Below are 20,843 nucleotides of genomic sequence, written 5' to 3' on the forward strand. Positions count from 1 at the left end.
CGTCTCGAATTCGGACTAAAATCAAAAGATACTTCTGTGAAATGAATAACAATAATACGTTCCCACCCAAACTCTTTGGGTCACGCATTTCCAGTCGCTTCTATCGAAATAAACGCTTCCACCACTGTTCACTAGACCCTTGTAATTCTGGTGTTTACACTGTGAAAATCACTAAACGAAGCAAAATCGTGACGTAAACATATAATAAATTTAATATGGTTCGCAGCTTCCAGCGCGTTTATATTCACATCGAATCCGGAGTCGGTTTCTTTGATCACTGAGCTCAAGAATGAATCCTTTCCAGCAGCTTCCAGATCTAAAGCCCGTGCGCACGTAGACAAACAACAGCCCTAATCTACACTTTTAAAGAGGGTGATTCTTCACGGGTTCTTTAGTACAGGCTTCTGTTAGAACCCTGAGAATGGGGTGTGTGTATAGAACCTTTTTGAAAATGGTTCTGTGGGGCGCCAAAAAAGTTCTACTCTTTCGATTCTACTCTCCGTCAGTCTAAAGAACATTCCGCCAAGAGCCACTTAAGCATGCAAACGGGTCTAGGAATCAAGCTTCTGCGTAGAACGGTCGCGTTTACTGACGAACCTTTGAAGAACCTTTGAAGAACCGTCCTTTTTTCCCGTCAGATTTCCGAATGAAACTCCACATTTAGGGGCGGCCCACGTGGTCTGAAGGTCTTATCCCCCGTGCTGTGATGAGCAGACAGGTGGGGCACGAGCTCAGGCGCATTTTCCACGAGGCTGGACGCCCCCCAGCATCTGTCCACTCAGCACCCCCCCTACAGAGAGAGACAGTGAGGCTGAGCGTGTCTGGAACTTCAGCGAGCTTCTCTTCTGAGAGAGAGACACAGAGAGATTTAGATTTAGAGAGAGAGAGAGAGAGAGAGAGTTAGAGAGAGACAGAGAGAGACAGAGAGAGAAAGAGAGAGTTAGAGAGAGAGACACACAGAGAGACACAGAGAGACACACAGCGAGAGTTAGAGAGAGAGAGACAGAGAGAGAGACACACACAGAGAGAGTTAGAGAGAGAGACAGAGAGAGTTAGAGAGAGAGAGAGACACACACAGAGAGACACAGAGAGACACACAGCGAGAGTTAGAGAGAGACAGACACAGAGAGAGACACAGAGAGAGAGAGAGAGACACACAGAGAGACACAGAGAGAGACACACAGAGAGAGTTAGAGAGAGAGAGAGAGAGACACACACAGAGAGTTAGAGAGAGAGAGAGAGAGAGAGAGACAGAGAGAGACACAGAGAGACACAGAGAGTTAGAGAGAGAGAGAGACACACAGAGAGACACAGAGAGAGACACAGAGAGAGAGAGAGTTAGAGAGAGAGAGAGACACACAGAGAGACACAGAGAGAGAGAAAGAGTTAGAGAGAGAGAGACACACACAGAGAGACACAGAGAGAGAGACACACACAGAGAGACACAGAGAGAGAGAAAGAGTTAGAGAGAGAGAGACGCACAGAGAGAGTTAGTTAGTTAGTTTGGAGCCCATGAAGGTGGAAGGGGACGCGGGGAAAGGCGCGCGCGCGCCCGGAGACTGCTGCATCACGCGCCTGCTGAGCGCCGTGGAGAGCGAGCTGCGCGCGGGGCGCGAGAAGGGAGATCCCACCGAGAAGCAGCTGCGCGTGAGCCTCGAGGACGCCGAGCTGTGGAGAAAGTTCAAAGAAGTGACCAACGAGATGATCGTCACCAAGAACGGAAGGTACAAAAAAAGACCTTTAAAGAAAACCTTTAACAAGCGGTTCCGTTTAATCTAAAATAAAGCAAAATAAGAGTTCAGTCCAAACTTCAAAGCTGACTCTCATCCAGCGTCACGAATCATAGTAAATATGAAAACAATTCGTATGATATAATGTCAATAACATCAGCCTGAGGCTGGTTCTGAATTCATTTCTTAATAAAACAAAATAGACCATTTATTGTTTGACTTCTGAGATGTATTTTTAGCGTAAAGATGAGTAAAATATAATGTATAAACGGTATAAGATAAAAACGATGCATGTGTTATATTTTAATATTTCATCTAATATAAGTAGCAAATAAATGTCTCTGTTATTCTTTTATAAATAATGATGAATGTGATTCTCAGTGTAATGTAATTAGAAAAAAAAGACTTTTAATTGAACTCAATTTTGCGCGTTGTTTACAACACGAAGCAAATTAATTCTTTTTTCCACTTAAAGCACAACGCAGTTTAGGACAAACCAACGGCAGGAATAAAAGCTTGTCTTCTTCATCTGCTTCTTTTCACCTGTTCAGAATGACGCACGTCAGGGCCAACGGAATGTTATTATAATCTGAGACCTCAAAAGTAAAATAGATGTTATTATATTTGGACTGTGTTTACTAAAATGTGAGATGAACCTCATTAAAACCTAAAACAGCTTGTATAGCTGCAGCAGGGTGGGTCATTTTTTAAAAGCACAGTGTCATTAATGGTCGTTTGTTCATTAAAACACAAAGTAAATATGTTCTATCATCAGCAGTCACTCTGATAAGGGATGAGGAAGAGTGGCCTTTTACACATTAGTCTGGACTTGCAATTGTAGCTGCATCACAAGTAAAGGCTTTAACTTTAGCTTTTCCATATCTCATATTTCATATTTCTATCATTCCTGATGTTTTGAGCTGCAGTCAAAAATGTCGTTTTCTTTAAAAACCTTCACTGTTAAAAATTCTGAACTGTTTTCTAGACAACGGCTTTCTGTATGTCCCGGACGTTGTGTAGGTCCACATCTCCCTGCCTCCCTCCCTCCCTGTCTGTCTGTCTCTATGTATCTAAATCAATCAGGTGATTTGTTATTGCTGTTATTGGCCTGCTTTATTGAATTGGGCAGTTTAATTTATTTGAATGGGTTTGTTGTTGTACTGCTGAGCTGAAGGGTGTGTTGACCAGCTCGCTGTGTAGTTACAGGTCAGCGCTGCAGGTGGGTGTCTGTCCATTTACATGTTCCCCAACAGCCCCACTCCAACTCATTTTTGTCCAAAAAACAATCATCCAAAAAAAATAAAAAAGTACAGCAAAATGAGCGGCTTCCAGCCTCTCGTGAAGTTTGTGTGTGTGTGGATTGTGTTCAGCGGAGCTGCTGAGCACACAACTTCACAAATCTGAGCTGGAAGATTTACACACTTGTAGAGAGAGAGAGAGAGTGAGTGTGTGTGTGTGTGTGTGTGTGTGTGTGTGTGTGTATGCTTGTATTACATGTTTTTGAGGTGTGTGTGTGTGTGTATATGTGCATATAATGCAGTTTGCAAATACAGTATGCAACAGTTCATAAGTGCATAAGTCAAGTCAAATCTGTTTAAAAATATCATTTTTCTGCAGATGTTCATGCACTGACATTAAATATCTGACTAACTTAAAAAGAAAAAGATACTATGACTTGTAAAAAAGTTTGGACACTCTACTAAGCATTTAGTAAGACCTTCTTCGCCTGCAAACTGTCAATTCTTGTTCTGTTCCTTGCAGAACAGTAGAACAACAGTAGTCCTTTGCTGGCTTATGGGGGTTTTGCTTTTCATTTCCGGCCAGGATACAAACAGTTCTATTTGAGTGTATTTGGTCTTTAGATCTTGCCTTGACTTCCACAGTTCTGCTTAACTCCCATTACAACCAAACACTTTGGTTTCTTTTTATAGTCTTCCCCTCGTTTCTATGCACAAATTAGTTTAATATTCAGATCCTCCATCAGCTGATTCGATCAGCTCGTCGTTGTTAAGTGTTAGTAGATGTATAAAGGAATTTTTAACATTTTTAATTTCTCCTCAGCTGACAGTTCCTAATTACAATTCCTGCTCCACAAGACCCAATGCAACATGTCATTTGGGAAGGTGTTCCCAAACTTTTGCACAGTGTATGTATGCAGTGGTATAAATCCTGCATTCAAAAATGAAATGTTATGTAAAGTTTTTCTACCAAACTATGTTAATCATCTTCTAAGATACTCAATTAAGTAATATAATCAATGAGTCCAAGTAAAGTATTTATTTAGTTGTACTGGAGCCCATGCTGCAGGGGTCCATGGTAAACTTGCCTTCCATGTACTTTACTGGGGAGACTCATATTGATAGGAACATAATTATACGGCCATGGCTCTCAGAAACCTCCCGTTTCCTAACAACATAATTGATCAGATAGAAGTGACGTCTGTTTGTCTCCCTCTTATTCATCATGCAGCTCGTCCAAACATATCCGTCACAACCTACAACAGCAGGGGTTCAGCACAGGGGCAGACTGAGGGATTCTGGGGCTCGACGCAAAAGACAGAACTGAGGCCCCCTCGATGTGCATTTTCGAAATAGTTGATACTCAGGTATCCTGAGTTGCTCAGATGTCTACTTTGTGAAAAATGAAATCATCTTAAATCTAGTGAATATATCTAATATTTCCCATTTTAGGATTGCTAGAAGAATTTTATTTAGTTACGTAATTTATTTCTAGACATTTTTTACTTAAGCAGTTATATTAAGTGAAATGATGCTGATGACAGAAAATTTTGCTTATTTAAAAAATGCATGAAACAAGCACAATTATCTGCCAAAAGTGTGAGATAATTTGATACAAAATAATGTAGAAAGATGTAAAAGTAAGTCATGGAGAAGTAATGAGCAGTGAGATTACATTTTTCAGGCAGTAATTAGTAACGTAATCCAATTACAGTTTGAGAGAAGTAATTAGTAGCTTGTAATTAACTACTTTTTTGAGTAACAACCGCAACACTGGAGCTATCTATATCGCATTACATCAGCATTAAGTACAGTCAACTGAGCCTGTTCTTCCTGAGAAAAATGTAATAAACTTTGGGAGTAAAGCCAGAATCTTTTTGAATTCCTCCATATTTTTGCGTTTCTCTGCTTAGATAACTTAATTTAATTTTCTCTCTCAACGCCTAGAAAATCACACCAATGAACCTCCTCCGGTTTATAGCCTAAATGCCTGGTTCATGACAGCCTGTCTTTACGCAGTTGAGTCATGACATAACACCATGGATTAGTCCATTGTAACCATGACTGGGGGTTTCAATTCATGAAAACTATCACTTCAGTCACAAACAGCTTTATTAAAAAAATGTTTAACATTTTTTGGAATGGGTTATTCAACATCAACCCATAAAGCATATCTAATTTGTATTTTCTTGGGGGCCCTAGGCAACTGTCTACCTTCGCCTGGTGCAAAAACCATATAAACAATTAGGTTAACCCGCCATTCCTTTAGAGCATAAAAAAATCTTGTTTGACAAGAACAGAAGTGAGTAAACAAAATATTACACTGCCATTTTTTATTCATTGCTAGTAATTTTTGTATTAGGAGGGGGCCTTTCCTTTCTCTGCACTGGGACCCATAAGATACTAGTTATGCCACTGCTTGTATGACATTCATGTATATTTGTCATTTGTCATTTTATTTGGGGACTATTTTGATTTAAAATAACCTGCATGGGCCTCCTCATCATATTAAAAAAAAAGACCAAAAGTTCTCAAAACTATCATAAAACAATGTCTCATCAGGCTTTCTAGGAGGGATATTTCAGAGACCCCTTAATGGATTGGATGTCTGATTTTTATCATGTGGACAATTCTGCGTCAGTAAGTTGCTCTAGAATAGACGTGGCCCTTTAAAACATACAAGAACATTTAGATGTTTAACTGCACTTACTCTTAATACATAACCCTGTGACTCAGCTTCCCCTCTTTCTGTAGACGAATGTTTCCAGTTCTGAAGGTCAGCGTGTCCGGCCTGGACCCGAATGCCATGTACTCCTTCCTGCTGGACTTCAGCCCGGCCGATGGTCACCGCTGGAAGTATGTGAACGGAGAGTGGGTGCCCGCGGGTAAACCTGAGCCGCACACACACAGCTGTGTCTACATCCACCCTGACTCACCCAACTTTGGAGCCCACTGGATGAAGGCCCCCGTGTCCTTCAGCAAGGTCAAACTGACTAACAAGCTCAACGGAGGAGGACAGGTGCCTTTAAGAGTGTTTGTGGTTTTTTCCCATAACTCTGTTCAACTGGATCTGCCAGAGGTCCATTAGTCATCTTGAGGTAGAACAGTCTGTCCACTCTGGATAAAAGTGACAGTTCAGCAAATAAATGAAATTTATAGTTTTTCTCTTCAGCCCAAATGTAGTCAATCAGCCGAGTCACATTTAGTGCATGAAGTTTGCTTCTGTAGTTTGTACTGGAGCTCTGAGTGCAGCTAACAAGTACTGAAAGCTTATATGTTAAAGGGAAATTCCACCAATTTTTGAAAATACCTGTTGTTAGTCGTTAAGATGTAAACAATGTCATTCAAGTGGTTGGATGTGAAATGGTTCACTGTAGAAAAGCGAACAGACTCTACTTTCTTTAAAGTGGTGCTGATAGGAACCTGGCAATGTCTACAATTAAAATATAGCCATTTATTCACTATCTGAAATGACTAGTGAACCTACATACACTATATTTCCAAAAGTATTCGCTCATCTGCCTTCACACATATGAACTTGAGTGACATCCCATTCTTAATCTATAGGGTTTAATATTATGTCAACCCACCCTTTGCAGCTATAACACCTTTAGCTCTTCTGGGAAGGCTTTCCACAAGGTTTAGGAGTGTGTTTATGGGAATTTTTGACCGTTCTTCCAGAAGCGCATTTGTACGGTCTGACACTGATGTTGGACGAGAAGGCCTGGCTCACAGTCTCTGCTCTAATTCATCCCAAAGGTGTTCTATCAGGTTAAGGTCAGGACTCTGTGCAGGCCAGTCAAGTTCTTTCACACCAAACTCGCTCATCCATGTCTTTATGGCCCTTGCTTTGTGCACTGGTGTGCAGTCATGTTGGAACAGGAAGGGGCCATCCCCAAACTGTTCCCACAAAGTTGGGAGTATGAAATTGGCCAAAATTTCTTGGTCTGCTGAAGCATTAAGAGTTCCTTTCACTTGAACTAAGGGGCCGAGCCCAGCTCCTGAAAAACAACCCCACACCACAATCCCCCTCCACCAAACTTTACACTTGATACAATGCAGTCAGACAAGTACCGCTCTCCTGGCAACCGCCAAACCCAGACTCATTCATCTGATTGCCAGAAGCGTAATATGTCACTCCAGAGAACACGTCTCCACTGCTCTAGAGTCCAGTTGCAGTGCTTTACACCACTGCATTCGACGCTTTGCATTGCGCTTGGTGATGTAAGGCTTGGATGCAGCTGCTCGACCATGGAAACCCATTCCATGAAGCTCTCTACACTGATCTTGAGCTAATCTGAAGGTCACATGAAGCTTGGAGGTCTGTAGTGATTAACTCTGCAGAAAGTTGGCGACCTCTGCGCACTATGCACCTCAGCATCCGCTGACCCTGCTCTGTCATTTTACGTGGCCGACCACTTCGTGGCTGAGTTGCTGTCATTCCCAATTGCTTCCACTTTGTTATAATACCACTGACAGTTGACTGTGGAATATTTAGTAGTGAGGAAATTTCATGACTGGATTTGTTGCACAGGTGGCTTCCGATCACGGTACCATGTTGGAATTCACTGAGCTCCTGAGAGCTCCCATTCTTTCACTAATGTTTTAGTACCTTTTAGATTTTAGTACCAATACCTGTGGCCATGGAAGTGATTGGAACACCTGAATTCAGTGGATGGTGAGTGAATACATTTGGAAATATAGTGTATGTCGTCTGAGTTGGTATATGTAATGTTCATCATTGTCAAATCTGGAAAACATACATTTTCTTTAGGTACCATTTTGCCTAACAAAACTCTGAATGTAATTCTCCACCCAACATATACAATAAAAGTATATTTTAGGCTAAAATCTTCTCAAAGCTATTGTAAAACAATGTCTGATGGATCGAGTAACATAATCTTAATTATTTCCTCACATATCTTTCCATGAGGGAGCTTTCAGGGGCATCAAACTCTTCTGATGTCTGTTTCATCCTCCACCAGAATGAACAATTCTGACTCTGTATGTTTCTCTAGAACATTACATTTCACATCAAACCACTCTGAATGACTTAGCTTTGGGGTTCTTTATGTCTTAATCATTTAATTATTGTGTGTGATGTGGAACATACTATACGAAACAGACTGGACAAGAGCAAAGACTTGAAGTGAATCTTTCTCTAAAGGACAAATAAAATAAAAATACAATTAAAAGAAAAGAATAATTAAGGGCTAAACTGAAAGGAGCTAAAGAGATGGGTGAATATCTGTGAACATCCCTTACATTTGTAGGTCTGATTAAACATATATTGGCTATTATATGCAGAATGTTACAGAATAATATCAACAGTTGTCAAAATAATAATAACACTGTGCAGTTGTGCAAATGAGCATTGTTTTACGGTTAAGTTATTCTGTGACACAGTATATCAAATAATCTCAAACAGACTTGCTTATATGGTATCTGACATTGTATGACATCCTGTTATGTATAAAAATGGACATGGATAAAAAAAGTACATTGTATAGCTAAAAACAACAGCAGCAACCATCTTAAACTCTGTCAACACATTCATCTTTTTTTTTTTTTTGAAGTCAACAGAGATTTTTATAGTTAACAGTTAATAAAACTAAACTTTGGATGCCGAAAATTTGTTTCCTAATTGACTCTGCTCGGGACGGAAAATTGTGCACATTTTAGATTACCCAAAATATTTTTAAGAGGTACATATCCTACAAATTATTTAACATTTTAATTTGATCCGGATCCAATTATAACATTTGTGTGGTTTTATGGACCAAAAACACTGTAATTTGTTTCAGATAACTGCGAATTGAACAGGCTGTTTTGTTTTTTGGTTGTACTTTTATATGTAGCATGCTGTTATCTTTTTTCATGAAGATGATAAAGAGGCCCTATTTAGAGCTTTTACAGTGCTCCTTTGGAAAATGATGCCTTTTTTTAATTGCACAATGCAGTCATTGAGATGTAAACAGAGCCATTCAGAGTGCTTTGACATGAAATGGCTCATTATAGAGAGTCTTACCCGTTCAGTTCCCTTAACAGTGGTCGTGATAGGAACCAGGGTTCACCATGTCTACAACACAAAAATAGCAATTTTTTAAAAGTAATATAATCAAAATGACCAGCGAATCTTCACGTGTCCTCAGAGTTTCTATTTTTAGTGTTGATAATGGGAAAAAAGTGATAAATCTGAAATAAATGTGCTTTTTCACTATTATGTCTTGCACATGTTGCTCCACCATGTGTTTGAAAACATATGAGTCAGGCCAACAACAACACATTGTGAAACGATCACAAAACAACATCTCAGCCATCAGACAGCGTATTTGTAACCATTTCATGTGAAGTAGCGTTTAGGGGCATTCAGCTCTTCAGACGTCTGGTTCCTATCGCCACCACTGAGAACAATTCTGACTTAGCATGTTTGTCAAGAATGGTGGATTTCACATCAAAGCACTCTTAATGACTTGTTTACAGTTTATTAAAGAAATTATGTAGAAAGTTTGCAAGATCATTGGGCTTCTCCTTTAAAGTTAGAAACACTGAACAGTTTGTCATACAGAAACTTTCTGTTGGTCTGTAATGTAAGAAGACTTTTTTGGGAAACTTTTATATTTAGTACAGATGTTTCCACTTTGCTCATCCACCTGCTTCTCGTTCATGCTGTCTGATCTTGCTCCTTCTCTTAGCTTGGCCATGAAACAAGCCCACCACACGCACCTCAATCCAGCATGAAAGATTCACTGCCATTGTGCCCACTGCGAGTACCTGTGTGTGCGTTTCGGTACAGGTGTAGCACTTTGTCTGCCTCGCTGGGTGGGTAATCTTAGCCAGGCCACTCGTGTGCTTCATGCGGAGCTTTTAGGAGCCTTGGGCTGCCTCTAATCATGCCGTCTGCTGCTGCCTGGGAAATATCAAGTGTGCATTTATACAATTAGTGCTCTCCTCGGCGTCCACTTCACCTATGGAGCCCCTTTGTTCGGCAGGGCCCGCATGTAAACAGGAATAAACAGCTCTTAATTGCCACTTTCCCCGTTTAATGCACTTCCTGCCGTTCAGACGGGAGCGCTCTATACTCCAGGGGCCCAGTCATCGGGGGGGCTTTCATTGGAGGCCGCCCGAGAGGTGCTCCAGCACGGCTCCATTGGAGTATGACTCCGCCGCAAAATTATCGCTGGTATTTACATGAACCCCCCTCCTCCAGTATCACCCCCACTCCTCTCCACTCCCTTTTCTCTGGCATTTTTAAATGCAGTGTTGGCAAGCGGCAGAGGACGGCGAGAGAGAGAGAGAGAGAGAGAGAGAGAGAGAGAAAGAGAGAGGGAGAGAGAGAAAAAGATAGAGAGAGAAACCGGGCCTCCAAATGAAATAATTGCCGTGGTTAGTTGTACATTATGGTAATTACCTGTGTTTTTTTCTATGCAAAAATTAATTTAGCCATCAGTCCTTAGATGTTTCAGAGGCCAAAAAAAAGCAAAATATTAAAAAAAAAAAAAAAAAAAAAACAGCATCGGTAGAGGAGAAAAAGCACACAAAGCCCTTTCCCCTGCCCCGCAGCCATGCTGATGAGTACCTGGCCCTCATCAGTCATCGTGACGGTGAAAGGTGAAGTAAAGCTGTCAATTAGAATGAAAAACAGTTTGTTCTCTCTCTCTCTCTCTCTGTCTACATATTTTGATATATGAAATATAAGCACAAGCTCCCCTGCTGTAATGTTTGAGTTCATCTCCAGGTACAGAGTCAGTATTTAGTGAATTTGCATATGGTAATGAAATGCTGGACTAAATGAATATTCACTGTATGTCCGAATACCGTCATTGAAATGTCCAATTATCCAATTATTCTTATTCTCTCTCTCTCTCTCTCTCTCTCTCTCTCTCTGGTGCAGATCATGCTGAACTCGCTACATAAGTACAAGCCACAGATCCACATTGTTCGTGTGGGGGGCAGCCACAGGATGGTCACTAACATCTCCTTCACTGATACCCAGTTCATTGCCGTCACGGCCTACCAGAACGAGGAGGTCAGTTTGATCGATCAATCAATCAATCAATCTATCTATCTATCTATCTATCTATCTATCTATCTATCTATCTATCTATCTATCTATCTATCTATCTATCTATCTATCTATCTATCTATCTATCTATCAAAGAGCACCCTTCTTTTATTTCATTTACAGTCAAATTAACCAGAGATGTTTCTGAGAGATTACATATGATTGTCCACATGCATAAGGAAAGTCAAAGAGAAATAGGGAAAAAAGTTACAAAATTAATTAAAAGCTATAAAGAAAAGGAGACTCATAACAACCACCTGCATCTCCACCAGATAAACATTACTGAACACTCTGAGAGAGAGAGGAGAAAATCATGCTCCACTCTTGCCCAGTACCTGTACTTAGCCAGCTTGTACTTGATGGCTGGTCTGGCCCACATTAAGTTAATAAAGGGTGGTCTCTGACTTTTGCACAGCACTGTACAAGTACATCATTGAAAGCTGTTTATCATGTAGAATTATTATTAATGTAGAATCCATACAAATAAGCATAAATACAATTAGTATTGACAGTTAAGGGAACACAATATTATTTATTTATTTTCAAAAAGCTTGTGAGCTAGTTTGAAGAACGAAGTTTGGATCCAGATTTCCCCTTGGCGTCGCCAGCCGTCACACAGATCTGTTAAATTCCATCACCAAGCATACCTGGTTTAACTTAATGAAGTACTCATTAGCCAAACCATTACTGGATGATAAATACAAATAATGCTGGGCTGCTACGAGGAGAGGTTTGGAAAAGGTTCAGTGTACACAATCAACATACCTTTTTCTGAGCAAATGAATGCTCTCTGACCAGACGAATAGATTTTCAAATCTATTTCTCTAAAACTTTTACACAGTACCAAGCCAGTATTAGAATGACTCATCCTCAATGTACATGCTAAAAATATTCTGTATTTCTGCTCTTTAAGTTGATTATGAATTGAATTGAAATGTTACTTCATTCACAGATAACTGCTCTGAAGATAAAGTATAATCCCTTTGCAAAGGCCTTCCTGGATGCCAAGGAAAGGTACTTGTATTCACCAGCCTTATAAAATATGATTCATGTTTAAAACTCATTTCATATCCACCTTTGTTCGAAGCTTGTCCTTATTTGGATTCACATCAGTGCACCGATGCTGTTGCGCAGTCTATCATATCATAGCAGGCATTAGCACTAGTCAAGCTAGCATGACTGTGCGAAATCAGCCGTGATTAGCGAGCAATTATTAAACGTTTATGCTGGGAATTGAGTGAGTGTATGAGTAAGGAGCTTGTTGGAGAGGCAGTGTGAAGTGAGGGTGAGAGATTTGGAGCATGTACGGTGAAGAATGTGTGAGGTGTAACACATGGCTAATCATCATCAGAAGGCTAGTCTCTGATTAGCCATGCGCTAACTCTCTGACCCTCATTTATCAGTGAGTAAAGAGCACAAATACAGTGATGCCCTGTCTGTACTGATGGCCCTTCATACCACCATGCCTGCTTTTACAGTTCATTCACAGGAAGGTGCTTTAAACACATTTTGTTCACTGTCCATGAAGAGGGAGAGCTACACTTGGCCTAATATACTGGATTTCTACACTGTACAAAAATAAGGCCCATATATCAGAATCAGAATCAGAATCAAGCTTTATTGGCCAGGTGTGCTGCGCATATGAGGAATTTGGTTTTGGTTACAGGAGCTCATAGTGCATAGTATCAGACAGACATTCCCACATAGGGAATAAGATAAAATAAATACAAAATAAAGTAAAATAAAAACCTGCATTCCTACTCGCTCACTCAGTCACACACACACACACACACACACACACACACACACACACAGTCATACCTGTAAACCTTGCATTGTGCAATGTATGAGCCCAAAGTTAAAGTGCTGAGTGCAGCAGCAGTTAAAGGGTGTATGGCGGCAGAGATACAGTCAGATATTGCATCGATGTGCATATCTGTCTGTCTGTCTGTCTGTCTGTCTGTCTGTCTGTCTGTCTGTCTGTCTGTCTATCTATCTATCTATCTATCTATCTATCTATCTATCTATCTGCCTCATGCAAAAAGCAGTCTAGACTGAAACACTCATTATACTTTCAACTTCATCGGGTGAAGCTAAAGGAAAAGGAAAAGTATAATAGCGATTTTGCCTTCAAGCTGGACTTTTAGAGGCCGTGCATGTGACATTAATATATCAAGATGTAGGACCTGGTTAGAAAAATTCCAGTGAAATCGGACTCGACGCCTCTGACTTTTAAATTATTATTTCAGATTTTACAGAGTGACTCACCGTAGTGCATGAACACCATGTTTTAGTGAATTTTTTCTTCTGTAATTCTACTTCTATCAATTTAAACAAAAAATATTACATAGTGCAGCTTTGCCAAAGCAGGCTGCATGGAGACTATGTCTTTGGTGGTTGTTTGGATTGGCCATTGGTCTTTTTTATGTACAATCTCTGCTTGCCCCTAGACTAGAGAGTTCATAATAAGGGATAATTTGAAATAGTTCAGAGCAGTGGGTTCAAAGGAACAGAGCTTAGAATCATTGTTTTAGAGCACAGAAAACAAGTATAATTATGTATAAGTAAGGAAGTATAAGTATAAGAAAATAAGTATAAATAAGGGCGAAGGCAAAGACAGGATTAGTTGAGAGAGGTGGATACTTCTGGTAAGGACATTGCTGCATGGCCAGGTGCCAGGTACTCCAAACTGAATGACAGTAGGTACAGCTGTTTTCTGTCTTGGCCAAACCTTTTGGTAGTTTAAAGTCATGACGGTAATTTGCTTAATCTATAGGAGCCATCCCAAGAATCTTCTAGAACATCCCCCAGAGAACCAACATGTTGGGATACCACACTGTGAGTGTTTTTGGCACCCCATTAACAGCATGTCATTTTTAACAGAATGTCATTGTTATCATATCGTGAATCTATCTAGAAGCTTTTCTGACATTTGTGGGGCTTTTTATATGTTTTCATTTACAGGCGGGTGGTTTATTTCCAACCCGGACTCCCTCTGCTCTTCTGGTGGAAGTAACTTCCCATACCCGGGGGGTTTGCCCCTGGCTCCCCACCATGGGTATAAACACTACTCCAGCCTGCATGGACACCGAGCCACTCCCTACCCACCTCCTTACCTGCATCATCATCACCGCAGCCACAATTCAGGTACAACATTTGGTTAGGCAACTTTTGAGGAGCACTCAATGATAACATGTAATGCAGTTATAAGAAAGTCTCGTATGCCTGAAATCAAAACTAAAAAAAAACAAACAACATTCTTAACTTTAAAGTTAGAGCAGCGTTTTATTCCATTTCATTTTGAACCGTGTCAATTTGTCCATTCATGGTGAAATGTGTACACGGGTGTTTTCAAAAGGTATAAAACTAAACATCAAAAGAAATGAGAGTACAAGGTTTTGATATGACAGTGATAAAGATAAGCATGTTCTACTTGGGCAGTTTTGACACTGTAAATAAATCATGAATAAAGATGCAAAATCTGCAAAACCATAATGAAACTTAGGCCAGTGTTGCAGCTGGAAGAGGAATTCCATTAAAAAATAGAATTGAATATGTTATTTGCTGTGTTGTGCAGTAGTCTCTAGTGCAGCACTGCATCTCTCAGCCTCACTGGTTTGTGAACAAAATTGTGAACAAAATTCACAATTTAATACTGTTTTCATTTTCACTCATCAATGTTCTCTCACTACAATACCCAGCATGCACTACACAAATATATCATACAAGCGTTGGGAACTTGTGTGGTGTCAAACAATCTTGACTGCTAGTCAATTATCTACAGCCTAAGCGAAACGATTTGATGAATGATGATTTGATGAATAATGATTTGAAGACAGTCAGCTATCTGCCTTCATTCTGCATTCACCAGCTAAAAACAATTCAAACAACCTGCCCCCAAAAAGTCCACCCTAAAGCTGATGTCCAACAAAGTTATGTGATTTCCCTGCTCAAGCACACCTGATTCAGCTCATATGTTCAGGCGAAATTCCATCTTCTTTTTTTTTTAATTCTGCATAATTCAATCACTGAGATGTAAACAAAGTCATTCAGAGTGGTTTGAGGTGAAAGGGTGCACTGTAGAGGAACGTACAGACTCAGACTTGTTTACAGAGGTAGTGACAAAACCAGGCACACAATGTTTACAATACAAATATAACCATCCTATTTACTATAAAATAAGGATAAAGTTCTGAGAAAAATGTTTTCTTTGGGGACTATTATTCTTTACAACACCCTGCATGTACCTCTCCTCCATGAATGGAAAATTATAGAAACTTCAAGCCAAAATCTTATCCCTAAACTACCGTAAAACAATGTCTCGGACATGAGTTAATGTATTAGTAACCATTTAATCGTGTACTAACTTTGGTGAGGGGGCTATCAGACATCAGCTCACCACCACTGTGAATAATTCTGACTCTGTAAGTTTCTCTAAAATGGATCATTTCACATCAAAGCACTATAAATAACTCTGAACTTACTTTAACTAAACAGAAACTTTGAAAAAACAGTGTAATTCCATTTTAATTGTCAGGTTTAGTGGATGCGATTGAGCAGATCCACTAAACTGTGCTGGAGACTGGCCCACCAGGACTGAAATTGAAGATGTCCACTCTAGAGACTATTGTGGCACCTCTATAGGATGTGACAAAGCATGTTTACAACAGACGGTTACTTTTTTTTTTCATTTTGGCTGGAATGCCCCTCTAATTGCAACCTAACAGTGTATGTAAATGTCTCTGTGTTGACTCACTTTGTCTTCTTCTTCAGCCATCATGTAATTTTATCTCTCTCTCTCTCTGCAGTCTCTCTGTCTGAGGGGTTGAGTCCAGGTGCTCTGCAGGTGTTCTCTGGTCATGAAAGCTGGACAGGTGTTTCTCCTCCTGGTTCTGCTGCAATGCTCTCAGTGCCATCTGGTCCAAACTCACCTGGAGTCAGCAGGTCAGTCTCAGCACATGAATTTCACAATGACCTCTGTTTCCCACCACACTGAGATACAACACTAACTGCATGTTCAGCACCAGGGCACATCATGACATTGTTGATCATTGTAAGACCTCTTGCACTGTTGGATGGAAATCTTGTATCACATGAACGTGACTGGAGAAACTAATGGTTGCAATGGTTTACAGACAATGAACAAGTTTTTTTTTACATTTGAAACAGGCCAAGAATTTAATTTGGGCCAAAGTGGATTCTTTATTTAATATTATTGTAATCAGTTCTAAAATCCCAGGATTAATACAGTTAAATCACTACATTCAGCATCACAAGCCATTTTTACACCTATATCAACACATCAATGTCAATGAATAATTTCTCAACCTTGTCTTCTGTTATGCTTCCTTAGTCAGTATCCTTGTCTGTGGACAGTGAGCAGCTGCAATGTGTCCTCCAGTCCTCCGGGGGTCCCTGTAAGCTCCACCCACTGTCAGGAGGAGAATCCAGATGCAGGCTCTGCCTCTGTATCACCGTGCTCAATCCTGCAAAGCCATGGGCCGCCAAGCGCGGATGGTGTGGTGGAGCAAGCCAATCATAACAGGGTGGGTGGGGTTAGCTGGTCTGCAGTCTCCGCCCATTCATTTTGAACATGCTTAACTAAGAAATAGGACTCTTAAAGTCCTGCCTCACATTAAAAGTACAATATATTTTCATTTGTGAAACATATTTCCAGCGCACTCAAAGCCACATGGCTGACCACACGGCATTTCACCACACTACAGTACGTATTGTACTATGTGAAATGACCAAATTTTATTTTCTCTCTAAGTTGGGACTGTTTTATTGATTCCCCTACATCGGATATGGGATATGCCTCATGCTTTGCACCCTACTGCCTACACAGGCAGCTGACTAGGTGGTCAACATTTAAACTAAAATTGAACCTGATTGAGCCAAATTGAGCCAACAATCTCAATATGAGGAGAGTATAGAGTGAGTACATGCCCAATTGTTCTCACCGTTAACATGCTAACATACCTACCTAATGACATTTGACAGAAAGATCATACCATCTTCTGATCTCATAGTGAGAATACATGTCTGGGGACAATTTTATTAACTTTTGATGTTGGATTGCAGCAAAATCCATCACTAACATGAGTACGGCACCTCTAAAACCCACCCCCAAACTCCTTTAGCACTTGCAAAGCAAGCAAAACACAACCATTAGCTAATGTTCATGCTTTAAAATAAATATTTCAGGAACACTATTCAATTTAACCTGTGTAAAATGATCAAATTGTAAGTCGCTCTGGATAAGAGCATCAGCCAAATGCCATAAATGTAAATGTAAATGTAAATTTAGCTTCAACAGGGTGTGCTCGATGCACAGAATCGATACAATCAGAGATATTAATGAGACTAATGATGTATTTACAGGTTGTTCTGCATGCAACCAACATTGGCATGAAGGCCATACACATGTTGGCAGGGTGTCAGCATCACCATCGCGCAGATATTGTTTAAGGAGGATAAAGGCAGTTGGATACTCTGTGCTCTAGTACATTTTGCTGTGTAATGCTGGGTTTGCTTGGATTTCAACAATGAAACATTTGGCACCCATAGTTCCCAAAGAAATCAACATCCAGTTTCCACCATGTCAGTTGATAGCAAAAGTTGGGAAAATCGAAATTTAGACGGGATGTTCTGCTGACCGCTGCATTCACTGCTGGTGATGGCAGAATTTTCCATGGCTGCTTCAATGAAAACAATAGAATATCCAAGGGTTGCTGTTGACCGACTACTGGTGAAAATGGAGCATGTGTTAACATAACTTTGCCAGCCGTTTGATATACTAATGTGGCGCAACAGGTATGAACAAAAACTGATCAACATAACCGAAGTCTTAAGTAACCCTGCTAGGAAAACCAGCACAGACCAGCATGGCCTGGTCACCAGCATAAACAGCATGTATTGTCTTTTGGATATTACTGTGGTGGTCAGCAGCAATGTCAGTTGATATACTGGTCACCAATTAAATCAGCATATGATATGTTTTGATACTGCTATGCTGATCAACCAACACAACCATGCTTGATGACCAACTGAATCAGCATCAGACCAGATGGAATTCATGCTTTTGTCAGCAGAGAAACTGCAATTTCCACACTTTCATGTGAAAAAAAGATAAGTAAAACAGCTTACACTAGTTAAAATAACTTACATCAGAAGCTATTTTAATAGATTTTTTCAAGAAAGTGTGTCTTTTGTGATAAAGGACACAAATAATGAACAGCCATAACATTAAAACCACCTCCTTGTTTCTGCGCTCATTGTCTATTTGATCAGCTCCACTTATTCTATAGATGCACTTTGTAGTTCTACAATTACAGACTGTAGTCCATCTGTTTCTCTGATACTTTGTTAGGACCAACAAGGTAGGAGTGTCTAATAGAGTGGACAGTGAGTGGTCTCAAATAACGCTGCTGTGTCTGATCCACTCGTACCAGCACAACACACACTAACACACCACCACCACGTCAGTGTTACTGCAGTGCTGAGAATGATCCACCACCCAGATAATACCTGCTCTGTGGTGGTCCTGTGAGGGTCCTGACCATTGAAGAACAGGGTAAAAGGGGGTTAACAAACTATGCAGAGAAACAGACGGACTACAGTCTGTAATTGTAGAACTACAAAGTGACCTTTAGTGTAAGTGGAAGCTGAGAAAATAGACAGAGCATAAAAACAAGGTGACTTTAATGTTATACATTTACATATGCTTCTCTAATATTTGGCCAAAATAATCAACTTTAGTAGACAGATTCTTTCAGCTATAAAGTAAGAATTTATGTCTTTGTCATGTTTTGCATAATTCATGGCTTAAAATACTGTCTATTTAGACAACTCACTATTGGGGTGTTGCCATGGTCTCAGTTCTGTATTATTAATGCACAGCTTAGAACTCTTTACATTGTTATTTAATAATAAACAAAATCAGATACAAATTTTCGCAAGCCACTATATGTTATTGTTTGGTAGGTTCATTTTCTTTCCATGCTTCACGTTTAGATTGAGAGCTGATGTACAGTCTTTGACGCTTGTAAATATAGTTATTCCGAGTTGGTTTGCATGTGGCTTTTGGCTCTAGTGTTGGTCTAACCAATGCCGATATTAGCCCCACTTCTCTCTTCTGTAACATTCTATACCCTCAATGCTGTTCTTACTATTTTGTCTTGTTGTACTTAATGTAGGTTCAACTGTAAAAAGAAATCATTTTGAGGAAGTTTCCTCCCTTTCAAAAGAAAAAATGACCATGTGATTTCAGTGCATCGTGTGTCTGCCTTATCATTGTTGCATAGCAGCATAATTACATTGTATGACAAGTTATGATACGATGCACCTGTGCTAAGCTACTGTGTACATTTCTTTTACCTGCATAGTAAACGATGATAGAACTTCTCAAAGTATTTAACAACTGAACTATTGAATAAAAGCACTGATGTTTGTCATTTACTATTGAGTGATGCGACTTGAATGTGAGCCACGCTTGCTCAAAAGCATTTCTGTTGGCATGAAAATATTAGCATATCTTCTTTCCGTGTCACTTTGTGACAGTGCATTATTACGTGCGCAAGGTGGTCGTAAGGTCAGAAGATCACAGCTGGTCTTCAAAACCAGAGAGTATGCTGGGCCATTATCAGGGCCCAGAGAAAGTAACAATATGGGAAGCTTCCATACAGGATAAATTAAAGTGAAACTTAGTCAGCAATTAGGGCCCAGTGTAATTGGTAGTTGGAGTAGTTATCCAATTAAGCCCCATTCTGACGTTCTGTAGCTCGGCAGATCCTTGGCAGGCACAGTGTTCACACATTTACCTAGTACTTTAACCCCTCACACACACGCGCACACAGAGAACTCTGCCGCATTTCCCCAAAAAGCAGGTCTTATTTATCCGCCGCTGTAAAACACTGCATAAAGAGATAATTATACCTCCATCATATTTTTCCTCTCTTGAAAATGTTATTTTAATCGTGCGAGTGGAGTGGACCACTCTGTTGTTTTCACATGTGTGTAATGAAATAATGACGGGCGCCCTGTGAATGGGGCCTTGGCACGAGTCTGCGGCACTGTGGGCATGAGACACGCACACATACACACACACTCCAAAGCTTTAGAGAGCTCCGGAGCCAAGGTCCAGGATTCAATTATCCACCAGAGATGGAGTGAGAGACGGGGGGGAAGCCGGGGGGCTGTTTTAAACTACACTTTTTCTACATCGTTCTCATCATTTCTAGCTGAAAATTAATGTGATATCCTCTTCTGTCCATCCTGTCACTGTTTCTCCCCAAAACCTCAAAAGTTATTAAATAAGTATCTGCATAACGTCACTGTCCTAAGAAAACCACGGATCTTCATTTTTGTTGATTTTCAGTTTTCTACATCATTTGACACACCAGCTGTTCTTTATGTTGTGTGAAAATTTCATAATGCATGAACAAATAGAAATGCTCGAAAATCACATGCAACAAAATCTCTTTACATTGACTTACATCGAAAAGTAAGAGAGTTTTGCCTTCTGTTAAATTACAAATTTCTGAGATACTTGTTTTTCATCCAACAGCAACGATATTCAAATGCTATAGTGTAAAAAACTATTCATCAAAGACAAAATTACCCATTCCTGATCATTTGTAAAATGTGGAATTCATGGAAAAACATGATTCATTTAGAAAGGTCATGTCAGGGATGATAAAAAGATGCAGTAATTTAATATTAATTGTTTCTCATGCGCAGCATTAAAAATATTGTGATGTGTTTCATTTTATTGTATAGAAAGAAAAAAACTGCATTTTTGCCACGATT

General features: G+C 40.0%; 1 protein-coding gene across 1 annotated transcript; it reads left to right on the plus strand.

The window, feature by feature from the left end:
• Window positions 1-1,465: 1,465 nt before the first annotated feature.
• tbx19 (T-box transcription factor 19) lies at window positions 1,466-18,343 on the plus strand. Its single transcript, XM_017702178.2, has 8 exons — window positions 1,466-1,724; window positions 5,723-5,987; window positions 10,863-10,997; window positions 11,986-12,047; window positions 13,810-13,871; window positions 13,998-14,180; window positions 15,842-15,977; window positions 16,387-18,343. Exons 1-8 carry the CDS (start codon window positions 1,513-1,515, stop codon window positions 16,622-16,624), a joined length of 1,293 nt encoding a protein of 430 aa, XP_017557667.1. The 5' UTR covers window positions 1,466-1,512; the 3' UTR covers window positions 16,625-18,343.
• The last annotated feature ends 2,500 nt before the right edge of the window (window positions 18,344-20,843 follow it).

Source organism: Pygocentrus nattereri, chromosome 30 (genome assembly GCF_015220715.1).
Source record: "Pygocentrus nattereri isolate fPygNat1 chromosome 30, fPygNat1.pri, whole genome shotgun sequence".
Lineage (NCBI taxonomy): Eukaryota > Metazoa > Chordata > Actinopteri > Characiformes > Serrasalmidae > Pygocentrus > Pygocentrus nattereri.